The 17,795-nt window shown below is 35.1% G+C and overlaps 1 protein-coding gene across 6 annotated transcripts; it reads right to left on the bottom strand.

The window, feature by feature from the left end:
• Positions 1–1,910: 1,910 nt before the first annotated feature.
• On the bottom strand, positions 1,911–11,940 carry LOC127814205 (uncharacterized). Of its 6 annotated transcripts, none has more exons than XM_052355548.1 (7): positions 11,724–11,940; positions 9,525–9,631; positions 9,401–9,455; positions 8,626–8,676; positions 3,873–3,964; positions 3,724–3,801; positions 1,911–2,429 (listed from the first exon to the last, which is right to left on the bottom strand). In XM_052355548.1, the coding sequence occupies exons 1-7, from the start codon at positions 11,838–11,840 to the stop codon at positions 2,279–2,281; spliced, it is 651 nt and encodes a 216-aa protein (XP_052211508.1). In that variant the 5' UTR covers positions 11,841–11,940; the 3' UTR covers positions 1,911–2,278. The 6 variants fall into 6 exon arrangements, with proteins under 6 accessions (XP_052211508.1, XP_052211509.1, XP_052211513.1 ...); XM_052355549.1 differs by having other exon boundaries at positions 9,525–9,731; positions 11,724–11,872; XM_052355553.1 differs by having other exon boundaries at positions 9,525–9,689; positions 11,724–11,871.
• Positions 11,941–17,795: the final 5,855 nt, after the last annotated feature.

The raw sequence follows: 17,795 nt of genomic DNA, 5'->3' as shown, positions 1-17,795 counted from the left end.
TCTGCTAAAAATACAACCTCAAGGAGAAGTGAAAATCCAACCTAAGTCCTCTATTTACGATCATCTACAACTAGGGTGTTGTGGTCGGCCCAATAGAGAACCTTTAAATGTCATAAAGGAAATTTTGGAACAGGAGAAAGCATTGGCTTCTTACGAGGAGATACGTAATAGAAGGATCTTGCTTCTTGTCAAGTTGCTTAGGTAAACACTCCTACCAAGGTTTGAACTTCTACTCTTGCCAACGCACTAAAGGAGGAGAAATCTCATAGCGTCCAACACAAGTTGGATAACGTGACTGTGTGCCATGCATTACTTTTGATTTGGTTAATTAACCCTCGCTACAAATGCTCCATGGAAAAAAAGGATTCTACGTACCCACTCAGCATTCAATTGAGGCTACACGAGTTATTAAAGCAGTATAAAAATTATTCCGAAAACGCTACTCTAAAAGTGTGAGATCTACAAGTCAATGTGGCAACTACGACGTTGCTTGAAGGAACAACATCATTGCCATTAAGAAAGTCCTTGGCTCTTGACCAGCATCTTTCCTTGCGAATTGGCCTGCTTGAGCTGACAAATAGGTCAAGCAAACAAAGATTTTGAGTATTTTCAATCCCCTGAATACCTCAAGTATGAATAAGGAGAAAAGGCCAAAAAGGTAGGTAAATTGAAGGGCCAACGGATTTGAGAAAGCAGTCTGCTAGTACACACCAGGTTAATCAACTTTTCTCCTCGTTTTGACCAACTACAAGGAAGAGATTGTAATGTCATTTGCAAACTTCATGTGAGTTTGAGTTACACCACCAAGCAAGGTGTAATCAAATTGAACAATTGATTAGCTAGAAGAAATTGGATCTCTGTATGTTTGACAAGCTAAGGCCATGACCCCACTAACAATAAAGGTAAAAGCGAACATATAGAGGGCAACCACTTCGGTACGATCATGGAAACAAAGTTAATTGAGACAAGGACAACTAGAAAATGGATGATGCATCAACCATTCCCAAGGAAAAATGACAACGAACCTACTAGGGAGTGAGCCCGTGTGATCTCAGTAAGCAAAAGCATGGCAAGGGATTTCTCGACAGATTGAAAATGGTATGCTCAAAAAGCACAACGTGTTGGCTTAGCAACTCAAGCTAAGAAGGATAAGGGTCAGTTAAATTCATTTCGAGGGACTAGGGTGATGTGTTGATGCCATATGATGATCTCTCTATTGTCCTCGTCGTAATCACCAAGCATCTTGTTAAGGGAATCTTAATTAATAGATTTTACCCTGAAGACAGTACCTGTCAAGGGAGAGCCATACGACCACATACAATCATGAGCATGTACCCTTGAAATATGACTTGACAAGTCAACTTTGTGGCAGTTAAGACATATTCTTCCCCCTAATGCGTGATGAATTCTTTGTTCTTTTCCTCTTCAATCTTCTAGTTATCGTTTTTTTATATTTCTAATTTAACTATTTATATAGTGTGTTTGACTAAATCTAATTTAAAATTTTACTTGCTATATATATATTATGTTAAATAATTAAATTAATATATATAATAATTTTATATTAAATAATATATTTATAAAATTATAAATAAATTTATTAATATATTTTCCAAACGAGATTGTTCATGAACCTCTAATCGAAGATATTCATGAATTTCTAATTGAACATATTCTCAAATTTTAACGAGATAAATTTTATTAAATTCAAATTCAACTTATTTACAAATTAAAATTTAAAATTAGAACTCAAATTCATCTTATTTACCTTAACAAACGAATTCAAACAAACTTTTGTTAAACTAAACACCAAACTGCCGCTAAGAACTTGACTCATATCCCTAGCTAACAACCATACCAACCCAACATTAGTACTATTCTACTGAATCAAATAGTGCCCAATTGTAAACCGCTTTAATGTAAACACTTCTTAAGTATCATCTTCCGGGAAAAGAGGTTTACACAAGCTTAACTTGGAACAGTACTGTTCAAAATATTAACCCATGTAATATCGGTCTCAAAAAACCAATACTCTTTCGGTAATATTTTATTTAAATACTACTACTGCTTAGCTTAACTTGAAAGAACCCAAGCTTAAACCTCATTATCTTCAAAAACAGGAAAACCATAGTAGCAACTAGCATTGTTTTTGCTAATTTACTGCCATTCTACTTCACACTTCTAAAGCTTCATTGTTCCAACCTTGAGGAGATAGAAAATTTTAGGCCAACCCAAAAATGAGAACAAAATCTTCGAATCACTGCTTCATTAATACATTTCAAGGATCAAATTCAGAATGTTTATCCTCCTTGGGTGGTGCAAATTGCCTGCTAAGCTGGGATTTTGTCCAGGGATCCAAAGGTACTCTCTGTGGTGGTTGTGGAGTTGGTGGTTTTGATTGTCTCAGCTCATTTTCTCTGTCTATAAACCTGTTGCAAAATCAAAATGCATAGTAAGTCCAAAAAACCTTCGAATGAATAAAAGAATGCATCAACATATACGTATATATAAATATATATCTTTATATAGTGCCCAATTCTAAGGAATGGTCTATGTAGTAAGAGCTTTAACTGTGATCTTTCGAGGAAAAACTGTGCATCAAGCTGCTAACTACCTTCAATATTCCTGACAATATTTGACAATACTTCTGACCTAATTTGGGCACACAACCAATCCTTCACTTTCTCAACACTAAGATTGCATACCTTTTAAAAACTGAAACTCCAAACCCACCCCCATGTAAAAAGTGCAAAAAAAAAGAAGATAATAAATGGATGTATGGATGGATAGACAATCAGATGGGTATCATATGCCACACGAAGATCACTAAGCAAACATCCAATGACACATCAATATCGAAAAGCAGTGCTGCAGCAAAAAAGAAAAAGAAATCAGAGAGTAATACATGCAACTCTTCTACACTTAAATTATTTACTAACATCTCTATGTCACACCTAGTAAGTGTTTTCTTTGTCAAAATTTTACATTAATTTGTACACACGTCTAAACAATCTTTGTGCTCCCTGTGGTAGGCTGAAGGTGGATTTGCTCATCCAAGGACTACATCATTATCATTTTCTTCTCTCAAGCTTTTTTTCCCCTGCTAGATAAGATTTCTCAAGCTTTATCAAATCAGACATTCTTTAAGAAAGTTTCCTTGTAGGTCAAAATCATTTGCTGAAAAATCAACTACAATAAGATATCAAGACTTGATCCCACTACGTAGAGATGGCTACATAAACTTTAACTCACCAATCATTTTTATATCTAGTTTTATCTTCTGTAAGGCCTTCATGACTCATATCATATCTAAGAGTCCTATCTTCCTCTTGCTAAAATTTTGTTTCATTCTGTCCACTCTCCTCACAAAAGTCTTTCTCCCCTCACATAACCAAATCATTTTAATCGTATGTCATGCATCTTATTTTAAATAAAAGTCACTAACACCTTATTATGAATAACCCATTCTTAATTTTATATTTTCTTATATGGTTGCAGACCCATCATTTCATAACATCATCTCTACTATGCTCATATTTTGCATATTTTGGTGGTTTTAATCACCACAAGATCAACTCAAACCCAAAAAATGGCAGACTGCAGACTAACTATCAGTTTGGGTGTTTCAAACAAAAACAAATAAATAAATAAAAGAATATTAGATTCGACAACCAAAAGTTTGACTTGTAAGGCTAGCAAGAAACTATAAGGCAGTAATCTTACTCAATGTAAGCCATAGGTGCCGCATCACCAACCCGTATTCGAGTTCGAAGTAGTCTTGTGTATCCACCTGCCCTATCTCTGCAAGAAAGAGATCCACCAAATTACATCATACAAAACAGGAACAGGAAAGCACGAGATATGAGCCTCACTTATATCGGTAAGCAAGTTCTGTAAATAGCTTATGAAGGACATCATCTCCTCGCACAAATCCAGCAGCACGTCTTGCAGCACTAAGAGTACCCTGTAATAAATCCAGAAGGATATTTTAAAATAGAATGATACAATCTCGCTAAGCTTAAATCCAAGAACTTGCAGTACTAATTCATAATAGTGATCAGCTAATGTATGGAATAGTTTCACCATAACTTGTCTGAGCTTCTTAGCAACTCTTTAGTACTATTTCAGACTAGCAGTATGGCAAAATTTATGGAACAGTCATAATAATTTATCTCACCACTCAACAATCTGTGAAAGAGCTAATAATTGGCAACAATCAACTTGGATCCAATCCATGAAGGTGAAATGCCATCCTCACAAGCTAAAATGCATTTTAGATATTTGTAGCAAAGAACAAGTCTGATAACCTTTTAAAGATGCACATAAAAGACATCAAACCCCGCACTTAAAGCAGGATTTACTTATATTAATAACCAACCTTTCATTTCAGCAGACAACTAAAGAATTATCAAGTCTCACTCTGGCATCATAAAATCACATGCCAAGATTATCAAAAGCCCATTTCTTCTGTTAAACAACATGAAAGACTGCTCATCCATGCATAGGTTATTGAAATTAACCTCCTGCAAATGAAACACTGAACTTCAGATGGCCCCTTGAGTCAATAGTTTGCTTTTCGTTATTTAGGGCTACAGAAACATGGCTGAAATCTGTTTCCTAGAAAGATGCAACAATTGCAAGATTTTCAGACATTGGTGACTTCATGACCTCAAAAGCCAAAGCCACAATCCCGAAAGGAAGAATAGAGGCCCAAGGAGAAAAAGAGGAATCAAAGAAAAATAATGCTAAAGCATATTCAAATGATAGAAAATTGTGGCTTAGAAGCATGATCAGCAATTTTTTTTACAACTTGTTCAATAATTCACTGTTGTTCTTCCATGGAGTGGATACCAAAGATTGATGAAATTTGTCAAGCTATTGTGGGAAAGAATGAGGAATGGTCAAGAAGCAACAAAGATGACAAGAATATTTTGTTGAGCCAACATGCATCATTACATTATTAAAGACCCTTAATTTAAAATTTTCATGATCAACAAAACTTGTAAATTTCATTTAACAATATTGCAAATTTTTCTAGGTATTTTGAAACACCTAAAAACTCTTGGAAACCAGAAAGGGGACTGAAAGTCAGCTGCCAGCATGAAAGTCTAAGTTTCTGGTTTTCAAAGTCAACCTAGCAGTCAATTGTTGACAGTACAGTCAACCATTTTTGGTTATTGGCTGCACCCAGTCAACAGACTGCATGGCAGGCAATCACTCATGGTACATGAAATTTGCAGTCACCCCAACAGTCAACTCTCAAATCCCTCAATTATGGCTGGTCATTTGGCAGACTGCAATCAACTTGGAAAGTGCCAGTCAATCAAAATTTGATTATGGAATTGTTGCAGTCAACCTCACAGTCAACTTTCACATAAGTGGTCATCCTGTTTTGATTTTGATTTTTATAAGTTGACTATTATACCTGGTAGTCAATCTCACTCAGACATTGCCTTCAATTCAAATGTAAATTTCATGTCAGAGTCAACCCTGAAGTTGAGTGTCCTGAATGGCAGTCAATCCCACAATGGGTTGTCAGACATTACAACTGTACATTTTGTTGCATGTGTCGTTTTTCAAGCATTCAATTGTTCATATAGGACAATTGAAAGAACATTTTGGTCTATTAATAACCCCTTATAAAGATAAGAAGAGGTTACCGGAAGTGCATTCAAGTCTCATACTCACAGGCTGAAGCTCAAAAGACAAGTTTCACCTACAACAAAGCAATCGCGGGCTGACCCAATGTTCTTCAAAGTTTATTTACTCTTGAAGCCATCATTTATGGCACTGTATAGCATTTGGTTGTTGTTGCTTTGTACTTGTTTGTTCTTCATTTATCTATTTGGTCCAAGTGTTGTAACTTATTTCAAAAATTGTTGTTGGATTGTTTGGCTACCTAAAACCAAATCAAATCTAGGAGCGTTGTAGACCAAGTTTCTGAGTGAACTTGTGAGAAAACCTCAATGGGTTCCTTGATAGTGAAACACAAGATTGGTTAGCCTCGTAGACTGGATGTAGGTGTGAGAGATAACAAACCATTATAAACTGTTTCTTGTGTTCATTTCCCATCATTGTCTGACTGTTGAGACAAAAAAGAAAAAATCAAATATAGCTACTAATATAAATCAAATAAAAAAGGAATCAACAAAAGTTAAAATTTGTTAAAATTTATATAGACTTAATTCAGTTCTCTGAGATAACCACAAGGCAGTAGAATCTCCCTTCTATGGAGGGAACGAAAAGGAAATTGACAGAAAAATCCAGAATCAAAAGCTTACAGGATAAAAAGCTTTTGCAGGTCTTTTTACTATGTCAAGGAAACATGCTCAAGTACCAGAAAAGGTAGCAGGATTTGATTAATTATTATTCCCACTATATCTCAAGTGATTATATCACAGGCTGCGAGAGATTTCCCATTCAAACTAGAATTCTTTGCTTTTTTCCAGTTTGGTTGCATAACCACATGGTCTTCCTTCTTACCACTAAAGCTTCTGCTACTCCTTTCTTTTCTCTGTATAGTCTTGCTTGTTTTCACTCCCTCCTTTCTTCTTCTTCTATATCTCAAAACTTCTGCTTCTTGTTCCTGCAAGTTGCTTTTCTTATTAATCTGTTCTTCAACTCTTCCTCTCATCTTCAGCAACAACTACTTCTTCATGTTCTTTACTTCTCTCTCTGGTTTCTACTTTCTACCATATCAACATCTCACATGTGCCTTATAAAGTCTTCTTCAACTATGCTGCCTTTTGTTAATAATAATAGTCTTTCAATTGTGAAAATTGTCAAGCTAGATGTTAAGTTTTCTACGAGGAGGGATTGGTGCAATCAAGATGGTCAAGACCACATTATGTATGCATTAAGCATATAAATATAGCTTAGTCATGTATGCAATTAGGGTTTTGAAGATGAATGACAACCAAATATCATAAAAGCTTTAAGCTCTCTCCCTCCCCTTCTTCTCTTTCCTCCTTCCCTCTCCTATACTATCTTCTCTGTTTTTACAGTTTCTCTTTTTTGCTTTCCTGCTATTTTGCAGGTTCTCTATTTCTTGAAACCTCTCTTCTTGGTCCTGACCTTCACTACTACTTTCGCCTCTTCTGTACAGAATCTTCCTTGTCTCTGGGGCTGTTTGGTTGTGGAATATGATTTCCAGTTTTCTATCTCCAATTTTCTATAAAATCTCTAGTTTTCATTTTCCATAGAGAATTTGGAAAACTCAGTTCAAACATTAGAAGTACAAAAAACTAATTTCCAAGCTAGAAAATTGGAACCCATGTTCAAAAAAGAGATGCTTTTCTTTTGTGTAACTTTTGTTAGACAAAGAGCTAGAGATGATCTGAGAAAAATTTTGTACACCATGTTTTCCAAATCTCCAAATTAGTAAGAAAAAATTAGAAAACTCATTTTGAGAGTTTTACAAATTCAGATCAATTTTGGAAACCACATTTTCCAAATCTCTATTTTCTATTTGCAAATTTTTGTATTTGACCAAGTTTTCTAATTTTATATTTTTTGTGGAGTAATTTTACAGAAAACTAGGGCTGTTTTCCACAACTGAATAGCCCCTTTATGTCCCTTTTTTATTCTCCCTCTCTCAAACATTCAGCATAAAATTCTGTTCCCCATCCAGCTGTCCCTACAGATTGTCATTCCTTCTTGTATCCTTTTTTACTCTTCTTCTCATCATCAACAACTACTTCCTCCTCCTGCTTCCTGGTATGCTCTTATTTTTCCAGACTCTTCTTCTTTTCCTTAACTTCTCCATCCTCTAGTTTCTTCTATTAAATCTATAATCATAATATAAATATCATTAAATATGAAAATAAAAATAATTGTATCGTTGAGGTTGAAATCAGGCTCAATTTTTTAAAAATTTTTCTTTACTAAAAAATTTCTTGTATTTGTATATTTTACCCTAGAAAAGGCTTCTAAAAACTCTCTCTGAAAAGACCACCTAATTTTATTGTCAAAAAGAAAAACTATCCTCAAGCATGTTCAATGTGTCTAAACAATGGACAAAAAAGTGCATTAGGCATCCTAGAGTGATAAGAACACAAACATTAATAATAAAAAACTATGACACGCCATTTGATGCATCCTGTAGTTCTTGAGACCACCACACACTTACAGCAAACTACCCCTCAAGACTCACTGATTATATCCCCAAACAATATACACACAATCACTCGATAGAAAGAACAAAAATAGGAATAGAACATAGCAAGAAAACACAACAAGGGACACACATCCCATTAGTATTTCAAACAGAGATATGACATCAAAAATAAAGTTTCAAGTTTCTAGGTGGCGAATAAAGGGAACCTGATGTTATAGCCGTTCATATGACATATTAGATTTTTTTTACAACAAAGCAAAGAAAGTTATTGTTGGATGGCCAACTGGCTACTTTCTTCTTCCTAAAGTAAATAAATCAAATTACAAAGAATATATCCTGAAATAATTGAAAACATTTACAGACATATCAACCAAAATGATAAAAGCCATCAATTGCTTATTTCCCTCCAAGAAGTGAGTGTTCTAAATTTAAGTTCCTAGGAATACGTGAACAAATAATATGTAAAACCAAAACTGCAATTAAAGAATAAATATATGTGGTGTACAAACCTCTTTCCCAAGCTGTACCATGTTATCAGCAAGCCGGCGGAATTCTTTAGCCTACAAATGGGTATATATAAAGAAAAACAAAATTAAAGTGATATAAATTTAATTTTTCAATTGTGTAAGTTTCCAGATTCCAGGGATTTTTGAAATTTGTAGAAGAAAGGGCAAAAATTGAAACCATGTAACTGATAATAATTCAGTAGAAAGCTAATTCTCATCTATTGGATATTAATATGTAATATTTATTATTAGAGAAAAAAGAAATCTAATATATTGGCATTGGGCAATGCAATGTTAAGAAACTTCAACTTGAACGGGCATCATATTTCACTCAGATCACGCTTTCTCTATTAAGATTCCAGGGATTTTTGAAATTTGTAGAAGAAAGGGCAAAAATTGAAACCATGTAACTGATAATAATTCAGTAGAAAGCTAATTCTCATCTATTGGATATTAATATGTAATATTTATTATTAGAAAAAAGAAATCTAATATATTGGCATTGGGCAATGCAATGTTAAGAAACTTCAACTTGAACGGGCATCATATTTCACTCGGATCACGCTTTCTCTATTAAGATTATGCATAAATATATTTTCCATTAGGATTTGGGGGATGCTTAATGCTCTAGATCCAAAGAAAATGCTAAAGTTCTCTAAAACAAACAAATCAGTTGACACAAATGTTTCTAAAAGAGGAATACAATCAGCTTAATTTATTCAAACAACAAAGCCCTACAGAAGCACTGAAAAACTTGCAGAAGATTTGAACGAGTAACCTTAGCAACGGTAGTTTCAATTCTTTCGTGTCTCACCAACTGCGAAACCATTGTTCTGCAAGCAAAACAAATGGATATCACAAACAAACAATTACACATAAAATCAGATGGACTAAATACAAACCTGAGCATGGAAATCCGGTGGCCCGTCGGACGATTGAGTTTTCTCATCTTCGTCATGGCGAATGAATGTCCACAAGGGGGGCGGGGATTTGAGAGAACTGATGAACACTAAAGTCGGGTTGAAAAACGAATAGGAATAGAATATAGAAAGGCGCTATCACAGCCCCTGTTATTTGTTATACCTCAAACCAACACAATCAGCCTAAAACTGAACCAGAAACAACAAACTTAATTAACACATACACCAAATTATCGAGAAAAAAAAAAAAATTCTGTTCACAGGAACCTAAACAGCAAACTAATCAAAGCAACCCTAAAAAGCAAAAAACACAACAAAAATATGTTCACAGCAAGAATGACAAATACGTTGTGGGAGCAAGAAGCCAGCAATGCCAGAAATGACAAGGCGAACCGAGACTCCCATGATCAGAGCCTACCATTAGAAACGTCAAGCCAAGGTGGTTAACATACACAAAATGGGCCAGATTTAACACTGAATTTTCATAGATCTGATTTTCAATTTTTGACCAGAACTGAAAAACGCACTGGCAGTCGCCACTGGCCACCGTGGCCAATGGTTTCCAACGATCAGAGACAACCATCCAACACCCTCATCCCTATTGACCAACATACCCAAAAACCAGCAAGATCCAACAGACAGCCAAATCTCCACAGATCTAAGTTTAAACCTCCAGCCAAATACAAATCGCACATACATATGTATATATCATGGATTTGTGCTGAAAATATTTGCTGATCAGACTAAAAGACTTACCACCTTGTAGATCAAGGCCACTTTCACAGTGAAAATATGGTCGGAGGTGGTGAATCTGGGTTGCTGGTCACGAAACAAGAGGACAGCGGATCTCGCTTGCTGGTCGGAGCGAATGGCCAAAATGAAGAGAAGAGAGAAAGAAGAAAGATGGCGGTCAACGACGGCTCGCGGCAGTGATGGTGGTGGCAGGCACGGTTGACAGCTGAGACTTGAAGAGAAGAGAAGAAAAAAGAGAGAAGAAGCAGCATGTTTTCCACGTTTTGGGATTTTTCAATGTGTTTTGGCCGAAAACACTCAAAATAACAAAAAGTTGTTTTGAGTTTTCTTTACAAAAATTTTCCTTATTTTCAAAAATGCATTTTTGAAAATATAAAAGTAAACATGTTTTCACTGTTTTGGAAAAATGAAAACTGAAAACAGCAAAGAGAACGGGTCCTTAGCTACTCTCCTCTTTCAAAGTGAAAAAAATAATAATACGAAACAAACTTTGGTAAATCTAAACTACTAGTCAAAGTCTTGCCACCAAACTTATGACCCTTCCATATCAATTTAATGTAAAGCTGTGATTAAATTTTCTGAAACAAATCATGAGATAATGAAATATTTATGTATTTCAAATAAGAAAAATCAAAACAAACATAGAGCTTGAAATAAATAACTGTAAAGTACAACAGCTAGAGTTGCGGGTTCTATTAGTCATGGTGAATGAGTCCTCGTAATCAAGAAACTTGGTTGGAAAATATTAAGACAAGCATCATTATAAGGAGGAATGATGGTTAAGTAAATTTGTGCGACCTAATAATAATCTAGGCTCTTGATGGATTTTTGCTGGGTGTTTACAAAGGATGGTTACTCCCTCCTCGTGAATTATCTCATATAAGAACATGCTAAATCGTGAGTCACATATATTGACATTCCAACAAGAATATAATCTTCATGAAATCGCAAGCCAAAAGGGATCATGGTGCTGAAAATTTGTAGAAAACTAGCTCATGACAACCATTTACAGCCAAAAACTCTGAGTTCAAACCCAAGCCACTTGCCTAGAAGTAGAGTCAATAATGTGTCACACAATCAAGTGCAAACGTCGGTACTATAAATTAGCAGCAACCTAACTCGTCGAAAACCACAAAACAGGCGGAAGAGAAACAAAAACATGCAAAACACAAATTAGGCATCCAGCCAAACCCTAGATCGGAACTCGTTCCGGTCAAAACAAGAGATTTGAAGTGAATACCCCAATAACACATAATTCACAACCCTAGATCCGACACGACTGATTCGAACAAGAAAGTCAAAACAATAAATCGAATTCATTCAAAGTGAATAATTTAATAGTTTATAAGAGCAGTACCGTGACACAATAGATCAAATGACCGCGTAGTTGAAGAAGCACAACGAAATAGAGAGGGGAAGGGAAAGTACCCTTTGGAAATCGCGAGGAGCGACGCCGGGGAGATAGAATGAGTTCGCTGATGAGATTAGCAGTAGCAGAGCGAAGAACAGAGTGGAGGCTCTCTCTGAGACTGAGCTGCTTCCCATCGTAGATTCCTTTCAGAGATTTGGAAGAGAGAGACTGTGAAGCACGGAAACGGCCCGTTTCGACGTTTCCGTTTCCGAACCGTTTCCCGTTTCGGAAACGTGAAAAACGGCCCGAAAATGGCAAAAACGGCCCGAAAATGGTTTGCCATTTTCGGGCTGTTTGTGTAATTTTTGAAAAACGGTAGGTTGTTTTGAAATTTAAAAAAGTAAAAATTGCAAATCCTAACCATGTCTAAAAAAAAAATTCGTTTCTAGCTAGTTTTTGAAAAAAAAAAATTCAGCCACTCAAATAAATTAATTAAGCTCTATAGCCATTTTACTAGTTTTGACCCTATCGACTAATTTTGTAAGTCTATCATTTTTTTTTTAAGTTTTAACCTACCTAGTTTTGACCCTGTCACATTTTCAGTTAAGTATAATTCTTAAAAAAAAAAATAAAAAAATGACTATATAGTGTAATTAGTTTGTTTGAGTAACTATAGAGTGTAATTAATTTGTTTGAATAGCTAAAAATATTTTTTTTTCAAAAAAATGGTTAAAAATGATTGTGTACATTTGTTTTGTGTTACTTATGAATTCTTCCCTTTAAATAATTTGGCTAAAAATGCGTTTCCAGCAAGTGTTACCCAACATAGGCACGAATTTCTACAAAAAAACTCTATTTTCTTTTTTTTTTTCTTCTTCCAACGATTTCTTCCGATTCGATTGCCCTTGCTGCCGTTTGCTCTAGTGCTCCCTCGACTCAAGTTTTTTTTTTTTTTCTCGCCGCTGGTAGTTCTTTCTTGGCCCTCTCGCTTCTAGTCCTAGTTCGTTTGCCAAGGATATCCATCGCTTCTAAATCGAGTTCCGTGGTTGCCGGTCATCCCTTCTCTTCTATAAGTAATCCCATCTATTTTTGTCAATATATATAGTGTGTGTGTGTGTGTTTCTTGCTCTTCTTCTTTATGCGAAATTAAACTCATGGGGTGATATATATATATATATATTAGACTCGGCCACCTGCTTTCTCTCTATACTTTTCACCCAAACTCAATTGCCTTTAAACTTAATTGATTAAAAATGGGAAGCAAATATTAATTTATAACATGAACTGTCAAAGAAATAGATAAAGAAATTATACCATTATAAACTTTAGAAATTGCATCGAACAAGGTACTAATTTATCATTAATATGATATCATGCATGTCTTAATTGATGTATGTCCTAATTGAATCTCCTAATTTTCTACTATTGTTTATTGTTGAATTCTTTGAGGGATGGGGAGTACATATAAGTAATTTGTTATTATCATTTTGATCATCTATTGTTAGTTTATATTGTTGGGATTACCGTCCTTGGGCGGTCTCCCGCCACTCAGGCCCTCGATTTTGGCAGATGAGGTAAATCGCAGATGGAGGCTTTGCTTCACTGTGCAGACCAAGAAATCGAACCCTCAACCTACTGATACAAATCCTAACTTATCGTAACCCAACCACTTGACTTGTACTCTGGGAGCTAGTTTCTATTATTAGTTCATATATTGTTAATTTATCATTTTAATTATTTAATTGATTGTTAGTTTCTTAAGTATATTGTTAGTTTACCATTTTAATCACCTATACATTCATGAAAAATCCAGAAAATGTAAACACTAAACACTAATATAGGTCAAAACTTTTTTGGAGCAATGTTGTATTTATAAATTTGTGGACTCTTACATATATTTGATTTGGTGGAATTTGATCTTATATTATGAACCTTATATTTTTTATATTAAAAATTATATTTACAAAAGAATTTTTATATTTTTTAAATTTACAGTTTACCCTATGTTTTCGTTTTTTTACTTTTTTAGAAAAATACCATTTTTGTGTTTTCATCTTCTATCAAAAACATCTTTCATTTTCATTTTCATGCAACCTAGGAGAAAGAGAGGCCGAATGATCGAGTTTTCAGTCTTCATAGGAATAAAGAAGAAAACGATTTTGCTATTTCCACTCTGCCTTTGTGCTGTTTCCACTCATCTAGAATTGCTTGTTTCATTTGAGTTTTATTGCCATCTATTTTCTTCTATTTAGTTTAATGTAAATATTTTTATTATAAATTATTTTTTTTATTTTATATATTATTTGAAAAAAAAATCTTTTTAAAAGGTATTTTATGTAAAATATATTTTTAATTAATTATATGTAAAAATGTGCATCGACTGGTTTGGTATTTTAAAAAACATTTTTTAAAAAAAACTTTGATAGACGAGTTTGTCACCTTTTAATAAAGTTGCAATCAAATCGAGTTCAGTCAATCAACTTTCTCTACTTTGCTCGAATTTGACTTATCAAAAAGTTGGGTATAATTGATTTTTTTAATTAATTTACCACTTTATATAATTTTAAAATTATCTTATCATTTTTTTTTTTTTTTTGCAATATTATTGTTAGATGATTTAGCAAACAAGCGATGCACTTTAAGCAAATGGTTCCATTTATCCTTCAATCTATCTATCCCACAATCCATTTTAGTGAGACTAATCATGTCTTGATTTCCCTTGTCTCAATCGTCTTTCGTGAATGTAGAGCATTGTAATTTAATTTTTCTACTTTCACATTGTCATAAAGTATCCCGATAAAAGTATGTTCATTCTCATCAGGCTATGGCATTAGTTCCTTAGTCTTATCTCTGTGACCACCCATGTTGTAATACCCAAAAAATTTGGGTTAATTAAAAATAAGCAATTTATTAGAGAAATGGGATTTCAGAGAAAATTGGTATCTGAATAGCCCGAAAAATTGACCGAATCGACTGTCGGGAGTGCCCTGGAGCCGAGATGCTAAAATAAAATGATGTGGCATTAACGAGCACCCCAAGATAGGATTTATGGTGCCAAAATAAATCAGATCGGGAACAATTTTCGGTACAGCAAAATAACAGCTACTAATTAGGCTGCAATACCGAATTGTTATAGATGACTTCTCGGAAGTCAACGGAAGCTTAAGGAGGCTTCAGTTTTTCATGAGGAACAACCTTTCAGAGGTTTCAGGAAGAAACGAGAGGGTTTGAGGCCAAAACAAAGATTCGGGCCTAAGTGCAACTTTTAAAAATTGCTAGAGGGAGGCCGAAACGATATTTTTTCAGAATCCTCAAGGGTCAAAATGATGTTTTAGGACTTGAGGGTCTTAAATGAAATTATGGAAAGTTCAGGGGTTAAGTGGAAAAAAAGTGGAAAATGGCCAAAATGAGAATACCAAAAATAGGGGGCAAATCTGCAAAAAAACGAAAATGGCAGCCATGGAATCTGACCATGGCACGGATGGTCACCGACCGACTATCTGAGGCATGGGATGGAACCAGGGTGGTCGTGGGACCAACTTTTGTAAAGGCCTGGCCGATAACGGCCAATGGGTTGGCCAGAAAAGCAAAAAGAAAAGCGGCCGAAAGTGGCCGGATATTCGCATGCCTGCAAATTGAATTTGAGGTCGGATAAGGCTTGCTCGAGGTCGATCCAGGGGCGGGTGAAGCTCTAAAGCAAGTGGGTCAAGTGGCTAAAGGCATTTGAGGCATCGAGGATGCCTATAAATATGAATTCTTGATAGCCGAAAATGAAGAGAGTTTGGTTTCAAAATTAGCCGAGATATTGAACGAATTGAGGCTCTAAATTAAGGGACTTTTGAAGCCCATGAGGTGTAGAGCATATCTGGAAACTTTGGAGCATTTTGGATGCCATTTGAAGGCTGTTCGTGGCCTCACCGGAAAACGAGGTGGACGGCCAAGCCGAAGCTTTAGCCGTCCGGTTGAGGGTCTTCGAGTACTCATTTCGGCCTGTTCTTGGTACCAAATGGATTGATTAAAGGAGAGGAAAAAGAGGGTGCCAAAATCCCATATCGCCAGCGACCGGATCGTCGGAGAAGACGACCGGCAAGTGGCCGGCACGCATTGCCCTTCACGCGCGGCCACTTGCCCTATCATGTTGGGGCGCGTTGGGTCTCTAAAAAATTGGAAAAAAATTCCTGAAATTCTAGAAAATTATTTTATGGGGGTTCGTGCAAAAAGTTTTGAAGTTGGAATTCCTGATGTCTCAGTTTTAGAGCAAAGAGCCTCGTTTTACGTGAAAACGCAACATCCGGGTAAGTTCAGTATTTTTCCTTTGAAGTTCGAAGCCTATAATAAATTGTTGTGAAATTAGATTTGAGAAAATAGTCCCGAGGTATTTATTAGAATTTTTGAAAAAGAAAAATAAAAGAAAATAAAGGAAAAATGAAATATTGAGGATATTTAGTGATTAAATATTATTTTATGATTGAGGTGATCGAGATAATGTGATTGGTGCAACTTTTGATATTTGGCACGAAAATCGAGGTAGGACATGCATATCGAGACGATGCACGCTTTTCGAGAAAATGCAAGTTTATCTCAAAAGGTGAGTGTTCTACCGAAAAACTTGATTTTAAGTTGTGAGTTTTTCCTATCTTACATGATATGATTGTTTATTATGCATGATATTTATGAAAGATATGATTGCTTATATATGCATAATATTTACGAAAGATATGATTCATTTTGTCATATTGCATGGAAAGTCGTGATAATTGCATGGCACGATATTATTGTCACGTTGATATTTGTGCATGGGAATGGGATGTCGCCCCTAGAGTGTAGCCGTAATTCTTCGAAGGCGTTGAGGGAATAACGTTAGGCTTATCCTGCAAAGGTTCGGGATTTGCCTAGGATTCCTAGCCGGGCTTGCGGGCCAGGGAAGTTACACTAAGGGCAAATGTTGTTCATGTTATTGCATCATGCATTCGTATATATGTTTTGGACCCTCACTAGAAGTTTCATCTTCTAATGAGTTATGCTCCTAGAACATTCCACGTTCTAGTTTAGACTTGTAGCTCAGGCAATGAGCAGGTTGAGATATGACGGCACGTGATGGCGTGGCCGATGGATTCAGGGAGCTGACTCGGACGTGTTTTAACTGATGCTTTATTGATGATTAGTTTTGTTAGAATATTATGGAATCTCCATGTATTTATGTATTTCAATATTAAGGATATGATGTTAACTATGGTATGGATTCTTATGTTATAAATAAAGTGAATAGATTATGTACCATATCAAGTTTCGATTATTACTTCCGCATTTTTAATGATTTACTGGGGCTTTTGTTTGGAATTCGGTACTTAAGGTTAAATTATGTACCGAGAAAGAAAGAAAAAAATAATTTATGTATATTTTGGGTCCCAGCATAGTGACACGCTCGGTAAGAGAAAAGCGGGGTGTTACACATGTTCTCTATATAATTATCTATTAGTATAATTATCATTAGGTGGTCTTATTTATCTGAGAAATATCTTTTAAACCATTAGGTAATTATCTCCTATAGTATTTATCCACTAGATAAAGAGTGACAATTGTCTTTCAAATTGAATCAAACTAGTTTGATGGGATTAGTTTAAATGAAGATAGACATTAATTAGTCTATAAATAGAGGGTTCCTCTATTAGAATAAGAACACAGTCATATAGACAGTGAAAGCAGTTTGGGTCTCCAATCAAGTCCAAATCTAAGGGCATACACTATCGTTGTGCATTTGGCTGATTGATTGGAAGCATCCAACTCAATTGCAATTCAGGTTTTTCATATAAATAATGGCTGGAGGTAAGTGATGTTCTACCCTTGTGTTTAGTTTTGATGATAAAAAATAATACGTTGTTTTATCCCTAAGTCATGAGTCAAATCTATGGTTTTCAACAAAAATCAATTTCAAGTGCTTTGTTAAAATGAAAACCAAAATGATTTATGATTTTCCATATCAGTTGGAGATTTGCAAAGTCAAGTATTTAGTCTTAAAAGAATCTCCTAAAATGATTTTCAAATTAGCTTTGAAGTCGTTGGTCAACATAGAGTTAAAATTGTTCTAAGGCAAAAGACCAACTAGAACATAAATGTGTTTGATGAAAAATCAATCTTAAATATGAAAA

This window comes from Diospyros lotus, chromosome 12 (genome assembly GCF_014633365.1).
Source record: "Diospyros lotus cultivar Yz01 chromosome 12, ASM1463336v1, whole genome shotgun sequence".
Classification (NCBI taxonomy): domain Eukaryota; kingdom Viridiplantae; phylum Streptophyta; class Magnoliopsida; order Ericales; family Ebenaceae; genus Diospyros; species Diospyros lotus.
This window is presented reverse-complemented; position numbering and strand designations above follow the sequence as displayed.

Bases quoted from the DNA above. Each gene is read 5' to 3' on its own strand.
- LOC127814205 (XM_052355548.1), bottom strand. From the start codon at position 11,840: ATGGGAAGCAGCTCAGTCTCAGAGAGAGCCTCCACTCTGTTCTTCGCT. The intron at 3,965-8,625 runs GTTTGTACACCA...GATTTATTACAG, and splicing joins TGGTACAGCTTGGGAAAGAG to GGTACTCTTAGTGCTGCAAG. The intron at 3,802-3,872 runs GTGAGGCTCATA...TCTTTCTTGCAG, and splicing joins GAACTTGCTTACCGATATAA to AGATAGGGCAGGTGGATACA.